Source organism: Cyanistes caeruleus, chromosome 6, assembly GCF_971803275.1.
Source record: "Cyanistes caeruleus chromosome 6, bCyaCae1.hap1.1, whole genome shotgun sequence".
Taxonomy (NCBI): domain Eukaryota; kingdom Metazoa; phylum Chordata; class Aves; order Passeriformes; family Paridae; genus Cyanistes; species Cyanistes caeruleus.
Genome location: NC_141706.1, coordinates 58,130,930 through 58,145,989, shown reverse-complemented (window position 1 = coordinate 58,145,989; position 15,060 = coordinate 58,130,930). Strand labels below are relative to the sequence as shown.

General features: G+C 36.7%; 1 protein-coding gene across 34 annotated transcripts in view; it reads left to right on the top strand.

Moving 5' to 3' along the window:
• Nucleotides 1-15,060, top strand: part of LOC147652718 (uncharacterized) — a 51,114-nt gene that overhangs the window by 7,503 nt on the left and 28,551 nt on the right. For 5 of the 34 annotated variants that reach the window (XR_015287752.1, XR_015287754.1, XR_015287750.1 and 2 more), the window contains exons 2-4: nucleotides 7,778-7,876; nucleotides 12,069-12,437; nucleotides 13,798-13,935. Coding sequence is in view for 8 of the 34 variants with exons in the window: in XM_086892188.1 (XP_086748314.1) it covers nucleotides 7,778-7,876; nucleotides 10,039-10,188 (249 nt within the window). In the remaining 26 variants the exon portion in view is untranslated. Of the gene's footprint in view, nucleotides 1-961; nucleotides 1,033-4,372; nucleotides 4,456-7,777; nucleotides 7,877-10,038; nucleotides 10,271-11,860; nucleotides 14,196-15,060 lie in introns of those variants that run through there. The other 29 variants (XR_015287757.1, XR_015287759.1, XR_015287758.1 and 26 more) reach the window with 22 other exon arrangements.

Below are 15,060 nucleotides of genomic sequence, written 5' to 3'. Positions count from 1 at the left end.
TGGGAACATGTTCTGTCTCAGAGTGATCACGTTCTATGACAGCATTTACTCCATTACTGCATGGTACATTTCATCACTGTGCAACAGCAGACATATCCTTCATTATTCAAATACTTGACAAAAAACTTGTTGACTGCTCTGAAATATTTTTGCTTGCCCTTCAGGCTGTCTTATTTCTCTGTACAAGGCTTGGGTACTACACTGCTACTGCCAAGCCTGTTTTCTACAAATATATGGGAAGCCACTAATCGTGTCAGCAGCTTGGCTTTCTGGAATTCTCAACCTCAGCTGCTGTGGTGTTAACTCAGTGTAATCCAGCTGGCCATCCAGCTTGCCGAGCTCCTGCAGTCTGTCTGCAAACTGAACTGCAGATTGTACCCTCAAGCTTTTACTGGCTGGGTTAACACAACAGGGAAGATGGACTGTAATGCAATTATCTTACAAGAAAAATCAAAGACCTAAAGATGTCTGCCTCTGCAGGGCAGTGAAATGGAAACTGAAGTGTCAGATGTATTACATCATGATTATACTTTAAATTGTTGTTGTCAGCAAAACAGTGAGTCCAGCCAGGTACTCATTTCCATGCAATAGAAGAGTACTGGAGACTTAAATAAAAAGTATTTTCACATACTGTGTAATGGCTTCCCTCTCTTTTATTGTAAGCTTGTATCAGTTAATTTACTGGAAATTTCTTGATTCTGAACAATGTGATATGCCCAGAATTATGCCTTCAAAAAGCTTCATGGAATAAATCAGTTAACTTATGTAGTGGGCACTTTGGATAGCATAAACTAAAACTATGATACCTCAGATGTTTAAAAACTTCCATGAGACAGTATCAATTAAAAATGAACATGTCCATTTTAATACTGGTTAAACTAAGTACTGTTTTCCTATGCCGTGTACAAATCAATATGTAAGTTTTATTTCTAGTTTAAAGTCTCCTTATTTGTTTCTGCAGTGATGAAAATCCTGGCTCCCTTTCACTGGTATGTGAATTTATGGTCATGAATATTTATGAGCTGATAAAAGGTATGTAGCATCTACTTAAAAAACACAAACTCTCCTTGTGTAGATCACAAAATGGAATTAATAACTTTTCACTTATTTGTTCACTGTTACAGATTATAAAACTCATAGGGAATTTGGTGCTGTACTGCTTTACCGTTTAGTTCTTGCCAGTGGAATATACCCAATTGTTTAAGACATAGGTGCATGCAGGTTTCCCGTGAGTCAAGTCCATAGCCATCTATTCTACAGTCAAAAAACCTTGACTGCAAAACACGAAATAATTGCTTTATGTAACAAAAAATAAACATATTCTTTGTTGGGTCAGGGCTACAGTGAGGTAATAAGAAAATTATTCCCATTTGTTTCAAAACTATTGAATCAATGAATAAGGATTTTCAGTTTTTATACCTAGTAAAAAAGACTTTCACTAAGTTTCTTTATAAAATAACATTGTTCTCTCATCCCTCCTATATTTAAAAATTCTGGAGCTGTTTGTTGAAGCAGGTCAGAGACCATAAAGGTCAAGGAAGAGTTCCTACCAAAGCCAGTTGAGAACAAAAGCTGATTTAAAACCAGATCTTACATAAACAGTAAAGGGACTGGATACAGCAAATGAAGGGGCTTACAATTCATAAGTAAAAGAGGATTTTTTAAAAATGAATAATTAAGAATTTGTAATGTCTTCACAGTTGTGAGTTTAATTTAAATAACTGAACATGCAACTGTCATTCAGTGTAATACAATAAAGACTTGCTCCTGAACATGACATTGGTGACACTGACTACTCAGATCTCTAACAAAAGGAGTAACTCTGTTTCTGACCTAGATAAGAATGTGAGATTAAAATTGAGTTATTTGCTGATTGCTGAAGTAGACATTAATGTGTACTAGTTTTAATAAGACATTTTGGGTTTGCTATATTTAGCATGGTATTCAGATGGAAATGAGAACCATCATTTCAGTATGTTCTGATTTTTTTTTATTATTATTTAAGAATGCAAGTTCTTTCAAAGTTTTCCAGAAGATTTTTTTTTTCACCACTTAGTTGTAGTAACCTCTTTTTCTATGGCACGGTGAATCAGTTCAAAATGAAATCTGTGTTCAAGAGTAATCTGAAATGCAGTTAGGGATTTATCTGAACATTAATCTGGGTTTACATGAACTTCTGTAAATTGCTGATTCTTCTTTATGGTCTGAATTTTGAGTCTGGACTGTGTCTACTATGATACAGTGCCTTATTTTTAATGTTGTATAAGGTGGTGGAACATGGGGTCGAGCTTGTGAAATCTTAATAGGAAAATATAATAGGAAATAATAGGAAAGTGAACTGAAGTGGACTGAAAATGAATTTTTAATTTGACAAGGAGTATGGAGACACTTCTGTAATTAGGAGGACAGTTCACTGTGATGCTACTAATGTGGAAAGCTGATACTCTGGGTTTTTTTAAAAAAAAAAACAAGACATCCATGTCACTTCAATCAGGCCTATTTGTCTTTCCAAAAAGTCATAATTGTCTAGCTGTTAATTTATAGTGGAAGCATTTTAATAACTGAAAAATAGTCTTGCCCTTTGTTTAATCAACAGCAGTTTGGTCATTTAAAGCAATGAAAAAAGTGACTGAGAGAGAGGTGTGGAGGATCTCTCAAGAGAAATGATAGAAGTGCCAAGTCAAGTGCCACTGCCTTAGGATTCACTGCACCATTACTGCCAAATAAGATCTTTCCAATGATAAACCTGGAAGCAGAAGAGCATCTGCTCCAGATTTTTCTAGTGACATGTAATGAAAAGCAGTTGAGCATGACTTCTTTTTATGAAGGCCCGATTCCTTAAATACAAATAATAATCTAAATTGATTTGAATAGCTGCATTTTATAATCTTTTTCGCTATAAATGACAGAAGTCCTGATGTTGAAAGCACCATTTATCTCTATGGAGGCACTACTACTACAGTTCCTGATGTAAATGGTACTCTGTTCCAAGTGCTTTGTGATCTAATCCTGCTCAGTGGATTATGTGGCTGCCTGGAGGAGCACTGTAATCAGCTGGGAACACAAGTCCTGCTGGCTGCTGGGGCTCTGGCCTCAATGAGTTACTGTCCTGATAATCTCCCTCCTCCTCCCCAGCCAATTACTCATACTACTGTCATCACGCAGATCAGTACCTGCTTTGTTTTTCAAAAATGTGATCATTTCTGCCTCCGTTGATGGCATTGCAGTGTTACATAAAGGCATTACAGCAAGATTAAAAGACCTTTGGAGCCTATAAAAGAAAAAAGCTGAGCAGTTACTGAATGGCTCTGAAAAACAGATAAATTTTATAACTGTAATTATTGCCTAACAGCAACAGCAAGCTAAACTACATAGGTTAGCCTTTAATTTGCAATTCAGATGTGAATCACAGTCCTTTATCCATTGCGGTAACTTGAGGTGATTGATACAAATCTTCAACCTGAAGGACAATTACCTTGAGTAGAGAGGAAACGAGATACTTAGAAATTAAATACTGCAGTGCTGCTAGAACTTGGGGAAATAGATACTGCAAGTAATACATGCAGTAAAAACTAAGGCACTTACAGAGTATTGAGTTGACAATTGTTAGCTGAACTGTTCTGGTTGAAATATAAATTATGTCAGAATTTGAGTGGAAAGTGAATTACAAAGCTAGCTATAAATGACAGAAGTAGTATAATTGAAAAAGGTGATATCAATGCACCTCTGGAAGCTGAAGACTATGGTATTTGTATTTTATTTGTTCTTTATTAAAAAGGACTCACACAACTTGAAATTTTATTCTAGGAAGGAGAAAGTAATTGCCTGAAAAAAAAAAAAAAATCAGGAACAACATGTACCAGATACGGAAGTCTCTAGATTGCGTACATAGGTAAAAGACCTGGTTCAGCAACAGCTTTACAGCAAATGTAGCATACATTTATTTCAGGGTCTTTTCTAGGCAGAAACAGAATTGTCTGGGGCAGCAGCTGACTGCTGCAGGGAGAGAAAAGGCCATGGCCCAGATAGATCTTTGCCTGCAGCAGAGCCCTGGGAGAGCAGAGGCAGAGCTGCTGCCAGCACCCCAAAGGAGCTCTAGTACCTGCTGCAGGAAGCCCTCCTGCAAGGGGATGACCCTTGCAACCCTCTGGTAGCCCTGGTGAGAGCAGAAGCAGAAAGCTTGGCTTCTCCTTTCTGGACTTGCCCATTCCCCATTCCCATATCTGTAGCTGTTGTCTCACCATGATGGCAAAATTTAATTTTTTACTATTCTGTTGGTAAGTTTGAAAGAAGTGCTGATTTCTTTAATTATTTTTTTTACAAATAACTGGAAGCACTGGTAATGTTTATCTTTTTGCTGTGTTTGTATTAGTACAGAAATGTGATATTTCAGAGAGATGAACAACAAGAAAACATAATAATAAAGGAAATTAATTCTGTGTGAGGATATTTAACTAGAAGTGAAGTATAGAAGTAATTTTCTCTTTACACTGAGAAGGTAATGAATATTTCTTCATGAATAAAAGTACATTTTCTTAAGAAATACATAGACAGTTATTGTATTCCTGATCTAAGGAAATGAACAATCTTTCTACTTGCTAAAACCTGAAATGACTGAGATACCTTACACCCTGCATGTGTTCCCCCAACCTAAAAACCTGCTCTTTAGCCTCTTTTAATATATATTTTCCTTTCTGTGTTAATCTAGATACAGGAAATAGGGTTCAGTTTTGCAGCTCTTTCTTTCTACATTCAATTCATACATTTAGTGGAAGTTACACATACAAAAGAGAGCAGAAGAAAGTGGCTTCAGAAGATTTAATTGTAACCATCTCTCCTGACAGTTCTGGGAAGTTATTTTGCTAATGTTTGAAAAGCAAGGATTTTTAAATTCAGTTTATGAAATTTTATTTTCTGAAGATAAACTTTTCTTTTGAGTCATAGAAGTGTACAGGAGAAGCCAAATACACCTATTATATCACTGCTGAACAGAAGAACTCTAATAACTTAATCTAGATGTCCTATTTATCAGCCTTTTCTCCTGTGATAGTCCCTATGCTCTTAGACCTTTCTTTTCATGATGTACAGAACAGTATTTGCATTACATACTATGGACACAGGTATCTTCATGCCTGGAACTACTTACTATTTTAATGCACCTTTACTGCTGTGATATTTCTACCCTTGATTTTGGAAAGTTTCTTCTTAAAGTAATCTGATTTCTTTTACAACGACTATTTTACAGTCATTGCTTGAATATTTTACTGCTTGTAATTTGTGGAAACACTTTATTTATTTTTGCAGCAGAACACCCTGAAATTAAGAGATTTTGGATCTTGTAGGAGTATCTGTTCTCAGCAGGCACACAGTACTTCCCCACGCTGGTACTGAGCACCTGAATGTTTGTTTACAAATGGGCTCTAGAGTTATGAAATTGGCATGTGGAGTCCTGGCTGTGTTTTCTATGAAATCACAGGGTACTGTGTTCAGTGGAGGGTTTTGCTTATCATTAATCAAGATAATCAAAGGTAAATAACTCAAATTAGGAGCATGTGATTTGGGTAATATGATCTTCATTTCCAAAGATTTGTAGAAGAAGCTTCTGTGCTTACTCTGCAGGGTTCATGAGGCAGTAAGTCTGTCTGGTCCAGCACTCTCTTCACCCTGTGGCAGGTTAGTAGTAAAGCAGTTCAAGAGAACACAGTACAAATAAAAGTGATTTACAAAGAAACATTTTTGAACATTTTTGCCCCAATGGCTTCGTATTTAGTAAAAATCTATTTTGTCTGCTTTATCTCTGTGTAGAGTATGGCTCATTTCCTCTCATGAGCATCACAAACTATCCTTAGTCTTGTTAATGCACTTAATGGTAAAATATTTCTCAGTTTTTTTGGACTTACTAATACATTCTGCAAAAACAGAGGAGATTAGAGAATACACTCCCTCTGACTTACAACTTTGATTTATAGTACAGGGTGTCCAAGACCCCTGTGCCCTTAAGATCTTGTGTGCTGTTATATTTTGAAATCAGGTTCTGATGAAGGAAGATTTCAGGAAAACACAAATTAACATTTTTGGTGATGATGAAACTATAACTCAAAAAATTTGTCACTGGTCTTCAAGAAAAAAGGAAAAATAGCCACCATGAGTATTTCTCCAATATCTTTGTGCCCTAGCAACAGCAGCAGTTCGTTATTCTCCTCCCACACTGCTGTCTCTGATATGCAACCAGGACTGATAACATTTGCTTTGCTTTTTTTCCTCCTCCACATGGCAAGTGCAGCTGCTGCCATCACCATCACATTAAATGACAACCATTATGCTTTGCCTGCTAACTTGTAGAAACATTTCTACTTCTCTAGCCAGAAAATGTTAAAAGAAAAATCCCAAGTGTGGCAGTACTCTTGCAAAGTAAATTGGGACCAAAAGCTTTAAGAATGCTTAGTTTTTTAATTTCAGCTTGAATCAGCTGGGCTTTGTAGCTTTGTAAGAAAATTACATACTGCAAACTTAAGTTTTCTTAGGGAAAACACCCAAACCTTGAAGATATTTCCTTGTAGTTTCAGCTTAATGTAAAAAACTTCACTCTGCAACCACTGAACATTTTCAGAGACTTTATAGGTGTGTTCAGAGAAAGGAGGGACGTTTATTGGAATATAGTGAATTTAAAGAGATACAGCCTTGCCAAACTAAAGGCAATTATGGACAGGTTTGTTTCTTTTTCAGTGCCTCCTACAGTTGTTGCTGTTGAATGGTTGCATAAGCCTTTATGCTTTACAGCCCTTTGTATAAGAACTTCTAGTCTTTTACTCGGCCATGCTGACCTTTCAAATCTTATTTCCCTTTCTGTTCCCTATAAATCCTGATTCCTGGATTGCACTTTTCAGGGGATTGCAGTTGCTTTCGACTTACAGTTTTACATTTGACGACAGCACGTTTTTCAGTTCACACAGAATCTAGTCCCAGCTGCATGAATTGATGCAGCTGCACAATGTGAATCAGATCTTTTCTCTCCTTCCTCCACTCTAAGCTTTCTGAAGACACTCAGAGCAGTGTGCAGCCAGCTGTTTCACTGAATTTGCAAACAGTTAAAAAGAAGTTTCTCACATCTACAAAGGGGATGAGTGTTTTGCTTTCAACAGTCATGTGCTACTGAAGTGTTTCTTAAATTATAAGCCCAAGGAAAAAAGCAACAAGTGAAGAAAATAAATGTTAGTGGACCTGACTAAAGTCAGATTGATTTAATATGATAACAGTGTTTTCAAGGACTCTGTAAGTGAGGATCAAGCTCAGGAATGCAGTTCAAATTATCATCTTTCCAGTGTTGCTGCTTTTAAAGAACCTGTTTGTTAGGAATGGAGTGTTATAAATATATTTCTATGTGTGTGTGCACAGCAAGAGGGACTGCTTGATTCTTGTCTTAAAATGAGAAGAACACATGGTCTTCTAAGATGTTCCACTTTACTAGAAGCAAACACAATCCCAGGTCCATTGCCCTTCACCACAAGGGATGATCTCTTTATGTATTTTGACCCAAACTAGCAGAGGAGGGCAGCTACAGATTTCTCTTTAATAACCCAAGCTACTCCTTCAATTCAAACCAGCAGCTGTGTTGCTCTGCTGCTCACATTATCCTCCAGTTGTTGAAAGGTATTATTCATTTGTGCACAAATGAATAATTCTAACATGTTCTCTTCCTCATAAAAGGGTTTTTTTAATCAAAAGTGACAGTTAAACTGTGCCTTCTCTATTACTAATAACATTTCTTACATTGCAGTTTCCAGCCTCTCTTCTTCGATCTAATGAGCTGGACCACATTTCAAAAATCCATGAAGTGATAGGCACTTCTGGTAACAAAACTCCAAAAGTCCAATCAGTAAGTATGCACTCCCATATTTACTAATCTCACTGTTTCAATATCCACAATAGAGCTGTACAGCTATTTGTAATTTCTGCTCAGGGAACCACCACAAAAATCTAAATCTGTGCTGACTCAAGATGGTGTCTTCTATCCCTACCCAGAGACATTCACCCATTCATGAGCCTTACAGGCAGAGCAAAGGATATCTGAGCTTATCTTGATCTTATTTGGCCTTTTAATTCCATAGTATCTTTAAGGCCAGGGACATAAATTTTTAGGAAACTAATGGGTGTTTTTTCAAGTACTGCTTACTTTTCCCTAATGAATGATTACCTATATCAAGTGAATGCTTTCTTTTTAGTAAACTGAAATCCTCTCTGAATATACATGACTAAATGTTTTTCTCAGCTTGCTTAAGAAGGTCAAAGAATTTTGAGTTTTGAATCCTCCCTTTAAAGAAAGGAAAAGAAAAAGGAAAGTCTTCTCTTGTGCACAAATTGCCTCTCAAAGGTTTCTGTTTCCTGTATACAATGATAAAATATGACCCCTGTGAGAGAACTGCTCCCCATCAAACCTTATAGCACCCTTATTTTCAAGAATTCTGGCAAGTGACTTCAGATCACTTCCATTTTGAAGACTAAAGTCAAAAGGTGAGGGGAATATTGTGTCTATGTTTCAAGTGGCGTGAAATTGAATTTGTTTCCAGTGCTAGTCCTTGTCTTGTCAACCGTGAACATAATTCAGCCAACACAGTTCTTTGCATTGAGTCCAAACCTTACCTAAAACACTACTGATGCTTGTCTCTATTATTCTTTTTGCCCCAACCTTTTTAAGACAGCCAATACATGAGCTTTAACCATGTACAAAAAATTAAGACTAGTAGAAAATACGTCAGGGCAAATACCTCAGTATTTGTGGTAAATTTCAAAGGCAAGTCCAAGACTGGTAGTATTTAAGTGGAAGAATTGTCAGCCTATTTAGAGAAAGTAATTTGTAGCACTAAGCTTGTTAGCTAGAAACAAATGTTTTAACTTAAGCTGATTACTTGGGTTTATTCTGTCTGCCTAAACACAGATCTTTATTTGGTCTGATGCAGTTCCCCCTCCTCCCAAATCCCTGACATACATGAGTTAGAATTAGAAGCTCTGATACATCATAATCCCCTTGGTAGACTCTTGTTAGAGTTGCTGTTACTTAAAGGGTCAGCTCCACCTTTGTTTTTAAATATCATCATCCTGTTTTTGATGTCTGCCTTGAGTTAAAAAGTTTTCCAGATGAAGTGTAGCAGAGACAGAGCTTTTGTCTTTTCAAGGCTTCAGTCTACAATTTGAGCAAATAAAAATATATATAGTTTTTAAAAACTTAATTATCCTGTATATAGATGATATCAGGGAAAATTCTAAATGTGTATTTGACATGAAATAAAAAATAATATCTGATTAAAAATTCTGGCAAGGTAAAACTCAGTTTACGTATCAGCCATGTGAAAAATACACTTATGTATTCACTTGCTGTATCAGCAAAGTGAGGTGGAAGTTAGTACCACATAGAAAACTTTCAAATACAGGTTTTTCTCAAAAAAAACCCTCAAAAACCTCCACAAACTAGCAAATAACAATTATAAATTATTTTCTGCTGTGCATTCAGCTTTGAAAGCATTAACTCTCTTTCTACAGGAGAAGCCACTTTTCCCACAAATTTAGTTCTGGGGTTCATCAGTCTAGGTTTTCTAAGAAGTTCCTTTAGGCAAGATTTCAAGAAATATCAAGTAAGGCAAGTAATTTTTAAAAAGTAATGAGGTGAAGTTGTAATTGGCTGAGGGTTTTTTAATTTCTGATTATTTGGGTTTTCTCTTCTAATTGTATTCCTTGAGATGTTCTCAGAAAGAAATTGAATCTTGTTGATGTATTTTAAAAACATTCTCTTAGGAAAGTCCAGGAGAAAAACCAAATCAACAACATGGGCCTCCACTGGGAGAATTACCAAAATTAAATTTTTCCAGCAGCCAAATTGATTTCCTGTCCTACTCCTACATTGCATTCCATTTTCTGGGGACCTAAGGAAGATGGTGGAACCCCTGTGTTCCAGTCTGTCAGATTTATTGGATCAAATATTGAGGTGTAGACTCTCACTTTCCCACTAAAGCACATTTGAAACTTCTGTTGTTTCTTCAACAGTCTGAGAAACAGAAGGCACTTGAGTCTTCCCTGAAACATTTCCATTTGCCTGCTACAGAAGGAATAGAAGTGAGGAGAAGGCTGGCTATGCAGTTAGAGAGACCCAGTCATGCTTCTGTTAAGAGATCTAACAAGAACAGCAGTGCCTGATTTTACCTTGCTCTGACAATTTGTAGGAAAACCCCACAAGGTTTGAGGGCTGCTTTCCTACCATTTTGATATTCTGTTCCTGAAGGGGGTCCATATTTAATTAAAGCATTGTTCTGGCAGAGCACAGAGAGTGTTCTGCATTGAACTTCCTAAGTACTTGTTCTTTAGAATCTGGTGGAGGAGGAGGTTGGTTAAAAATAACATGAAAGGATTCTTTTGAGCTCAAGTATTAGGAATGGAATGTTATCTACAGAATTTAAGTTTTCAAATTGTATTACAAATGACAGCTAACTGCTGTATTATTTTTTAGACTTAAGGGTTTGGTTTTTTTGGGGTTTTTTTCAGTTAGCTTTGGAAATTATTCCCCTCCTGTATTCAGTAATTTCCACCTTAGGTTTTACTGAGATTGTGCAAATTGTGCAATCATATGAGATACTTGATTCTGATGCAGTTTCTGTGACTGCTGAGCATTTTTATGTAACTATAATCTAACTCAAAGCTAAACCAACTTTTTAGCTTATTCAAAAGCAAGTAAAACTTAGTTCGCAACTAAAAAATAGTTTGCTTCAAGGATTAACATTAAATAAGATCTTAACATTAACTGAAAGTCTTAACAGGGACTGATATTACAGCCAGTTGCTTAAAAGAGCAGTAAAAGCACATAGTTCATCATGCTTCAGAAATCTGGCAAGCAGATCATCAGTGAAATTTTAACAGAATATTTCCTATTGCTAAATAGGAACATCTTTATCTTACTAGGAAAGAGTCTTTATTCCAAATCGGTACTATTGATTTTAAAATTCCTGCAATTGAAAAATGTGCATTAATTAATTTGCAATACTTAAATTTGGTGATGTGCTATAGAACAGTTTTGTTATTTAGTAAACAAAAGTCTGTGCAAGTCATACTTGGCAGGGGGTTAAAAATCTTCTGCCTACCAAGTGTGCAGGCAGGACAGGTTTGGCAAATAACTTTTTTGGAGGTTTTAATAGTTGTAAAAGTTACTCTGCTTATACTTGGGAAGTGATCATAAATTTTTTTCCATAACCAAGCACTGGGCTCTGGTGCTGCTGTTGGAAAACCCAGCCATCAGCAGGAGGGAAAGGGCATTTTGTGTGAGAGGTACTGCTGTAGGGAGGCACCATGGAAAATCGGGCACTGGAGAGAGGCACATCACATCCAAGTCACTTAGCCAACCCTTAGGCATCAATTTGAGATCTGTGCTCTAGATCCAGACTATTTATTCTAACCAATTAAGATGCACAATGCAATAAAATACATGTTAACATAAAGATCTTGTAAGAGTAAAAATTATACCTGTTATGTTCTCGTCTCTCCTTCTGAGATTCCACAGAATGTGCATTTGTGAAAATTATTTTTCTCACTCACTTTGAGGTCTTCCATTAAGTGGATGCTTTGCTGCGGTTTGTTGATTGGCAGATTGTTTTTGTAAGAGGCATCTCAGCACTTGTAGGGTTCTGTTGTGATTGGAATAGTTCCTAATCCTTATTCAGGTCAACTTTGGACATTTTGGACAACTTTGAGCATGCCCAAATTCCACACTGTAGCTTTTCCATGCAGAGAAACTTACAAGACTCAAATTCTTTATGAATCCTTTGACATCTACTGCTTAAAAAACACTTGTCTAACTTATGTTTGTCTTCATGTTTAGAAGATGGTATTATTATCACATACTGTATTGAGGATCAACGTGACATTTGTAAGAAGATTCTTGAAAATGTGAAAATATTCACAAGGTAATTGTGGTGCAGATTGTGGGAGTATTTGATACTGATTTGAATTTGACTATCCAGGTATCATGCAACTGCATCATGTACAGTGCACTATTTATATGCTCAATTTATGTCATTTCTTCCTAGCAAACTTTCAGAATCTCAGCAGCAAGAATGGAAAAACATCTCAGCCCTGGCAAGAATTTTTATAGAGTAAGACTAAAGCACTTAAACAAGGCTCTGCAGGGAAACCTCTACTGCTGTTACTTGCACTAGGTGTGCCAAAGGAAGAGATTTCTCTTAGTAGGACTGAACAAATACATGACCCAAGTTTTAGTGGAGGAAGTGCTTTATACCAGTAGAGTGAGAACACTGTAACAAAGGGAAACAGCAGAACACATTGGTACAGCTAACTGCTCCTTGTCATTTTATTGAACCTCCTGCTGCATGGATGCTGCTTTCCTCCAGTTCCAAGCAAAGAGTGCTCTGAACATACTATCTCAAATTGCAGTGAAGGTATGCAAAACCATAGTGACTGGCTGAGTTTTCCTGTTCTGTTTCAGTTAATCATCTCCCCATGTCTGTATGCTTTCATGTTAGCAGCTCTTACTGATAGAACTCAGAACTTCAACAAGGCAATACAGTATTTGAATACATAACATAGGGGTTTTTTATAGACAGACAGACATAGATATGTGAAAGGTGTGATGCTACACTTAGAAAATGAAATTAAGGACTGCAGGTGTATAGGCAGGCAACGCCATGCAACCGTAACCTCCAAGTTCTTACCTTTTGGAACACTAAGCAAAAGGTCCCATCTGCTTATCCAGTGCTTTTTCCAGAGAGGAAGATGGTGAGTTGCTTAGTGCTGATATATTTGGAGTTGAGCATAATGAGTAGCATTAAAATTGATGGTCTAAAAATAGGTAACTATCTGGATCCATGGGAGCTTACTCTCCACTGTTTATTTCTTACCAAAAAAGACAAATCCTACTACCCACATTTGATGGATTGTTCTGACTCAGATCTCTTACCTAGCACTATACAGGAGGTCAAAGCTCAGATTATCAAAGCTATATTTCTGATGGAGATACATTAATTGTGTTGGTTGCTTCCTGTAATCTGTTTCTGGAAGCCTCAAACCACAGATGCTGAAGTTTAAGTATTTTGACTAAAAAATATAAAATTCCATTAAACTATGTTCTCACAAGGTAACTCTCTGATTTCAGAAGTGTTACTGCCACTGTTTGCTTCCCTAAGTAATATATCAGGTAGGTGATTATTCATATACCAGGAAAAATATGAAGTCAGAATTTTTGTAAGTTTTAACCAGGAGAGAAAAGGCTGCCAGAATAACATTCTGTGTATTATCACATTCTCTGTATCTGGGGCTGTCAGACTGTTATAATGAGAATGGCAATTTCATGTTCAAGAGATCATTTTTGTTGTAAAATTGCAAATTCAAAGTGAAGAACCACATTGGATTTTTCTTCCATTTTTTTTACGCTTTTAGGTGGATCTTACTCAGTTTGGCACATACAGTACCTCAAGAATATTTATTTCCTAACAAGTTCTTTGCTGTTAGACCTCTGTAGACAACTTACACTTCTCTGGCTGTTGGATGAATAGGCAAACTTGAGTTTTTCCACGTGCTTTATAGTTAAAATATACCAAATTTAAACTATGAACTGGCAAATATAGTTCCTAAAGTTCGATACTGAGATGATCTGTGTTCTGCTCACTTTTAATTATTTTTTAATGTAGTAGAAAAAATATTTTTAAAAGCTGTATCTGCAGTAGAGGTCTTAAGTTCCTTCCAGGTAAGTTATTAGTATACTGTTTCTTACTAAAAGAATTTTTTTTCCATATGGAATAGAGTGTGGTGTGGGCAGTTCAAGCTTCTAGATGACTGCCCTAAGAGTAAAGAAGAAGCTGAAAAAAGAAAACCCACACGTATTCCTTGTGTGCTGCTGGACTATGATTTGTGGCAGGGACATACTCTGCCAACACGGATGTGAGTAGCTGCTGTTGTTCCCCTGATGTTGGATATTGCATTTCTTTCCCCACTGGTTTTGTATTTTTATGGCTAAAGGAAAAAATTGTTTTAAAGTTATTGCATATTTTCTCAACTGTTTCATTTTGACTGATACCATATGAAGCACTTACATAGAAGAAGTCTACGGGGAGATAACTACACTAGTTTTCAGTGATGAGGTTTATCTGTATTTTAACAGTTAAACCCACTATGTTAATAAAACAACTTCTGAAAAATAATCCTGCTCAGTTTCAGTATTTTCCCTATACCTCGTATTTTAGAAGAAGACAGATAAGAATTAAAAAGCACAGCTCCATCTTGAATAAAGTAGGGAACTAATTCCCGGCTTATAAATGGATCTGGCAGTTCTCTATATGCTGTCTGCATTGCAAGGATAAGACTTAGTTACAAGCTACTGCAGTTGCTTCTGCCCAAATGTTCATTAATTTCCTGAAAACAAATCACTGCTCATGCCAGCATATGTCTTAAGTTTACTTGTAATTAAAAAAATTCTACCCAGCTTTATTGCTGGAGAGCAGGAAGGACATTATCATGTGCCCAGATACAGTATGTGCACCCTCAGGCAAGTTCATGGTCCTGGGCAAGCAGCCTCTGTTCTACTCTGCCTGCAGGATTCTGCAAATCCCAATTGTGAACACTGCTACATAAGATAAAGGGAAGCATATGATGGATGCTTCTCTTTTCCCTCATTCCAGGGCTGGACATAGAGGGTTAATCTTTGCAAGAACTACTGAAAACAAGTTCAGTGGTGTGTTGACTGATTAAAAATGACAAGTGTTTAGACAAGCAGCATTAACCTCCACAAATCCATGGATGTGTCTATCCCAATCACATTTACCAGTTTAAGACCACTGAATTATAAATGAGATGCCTGATGTAAGACAAATGAGTCTAAGAAATGCTACTCCAATATGTTAACCCAGTTTCTGATTGACAAGTCAGAAAGTGTGTACAGCTGATGCTTTGGGATCTTCCACTTCCCAGCTCCAAATGCAGGGGACTACACGATAAAATCCTTACCCCGTGAAGTTGCCTGTCTGTGAGATTGCTGCCATATTTAAATTGCAGGATGTGTTCGGAGAT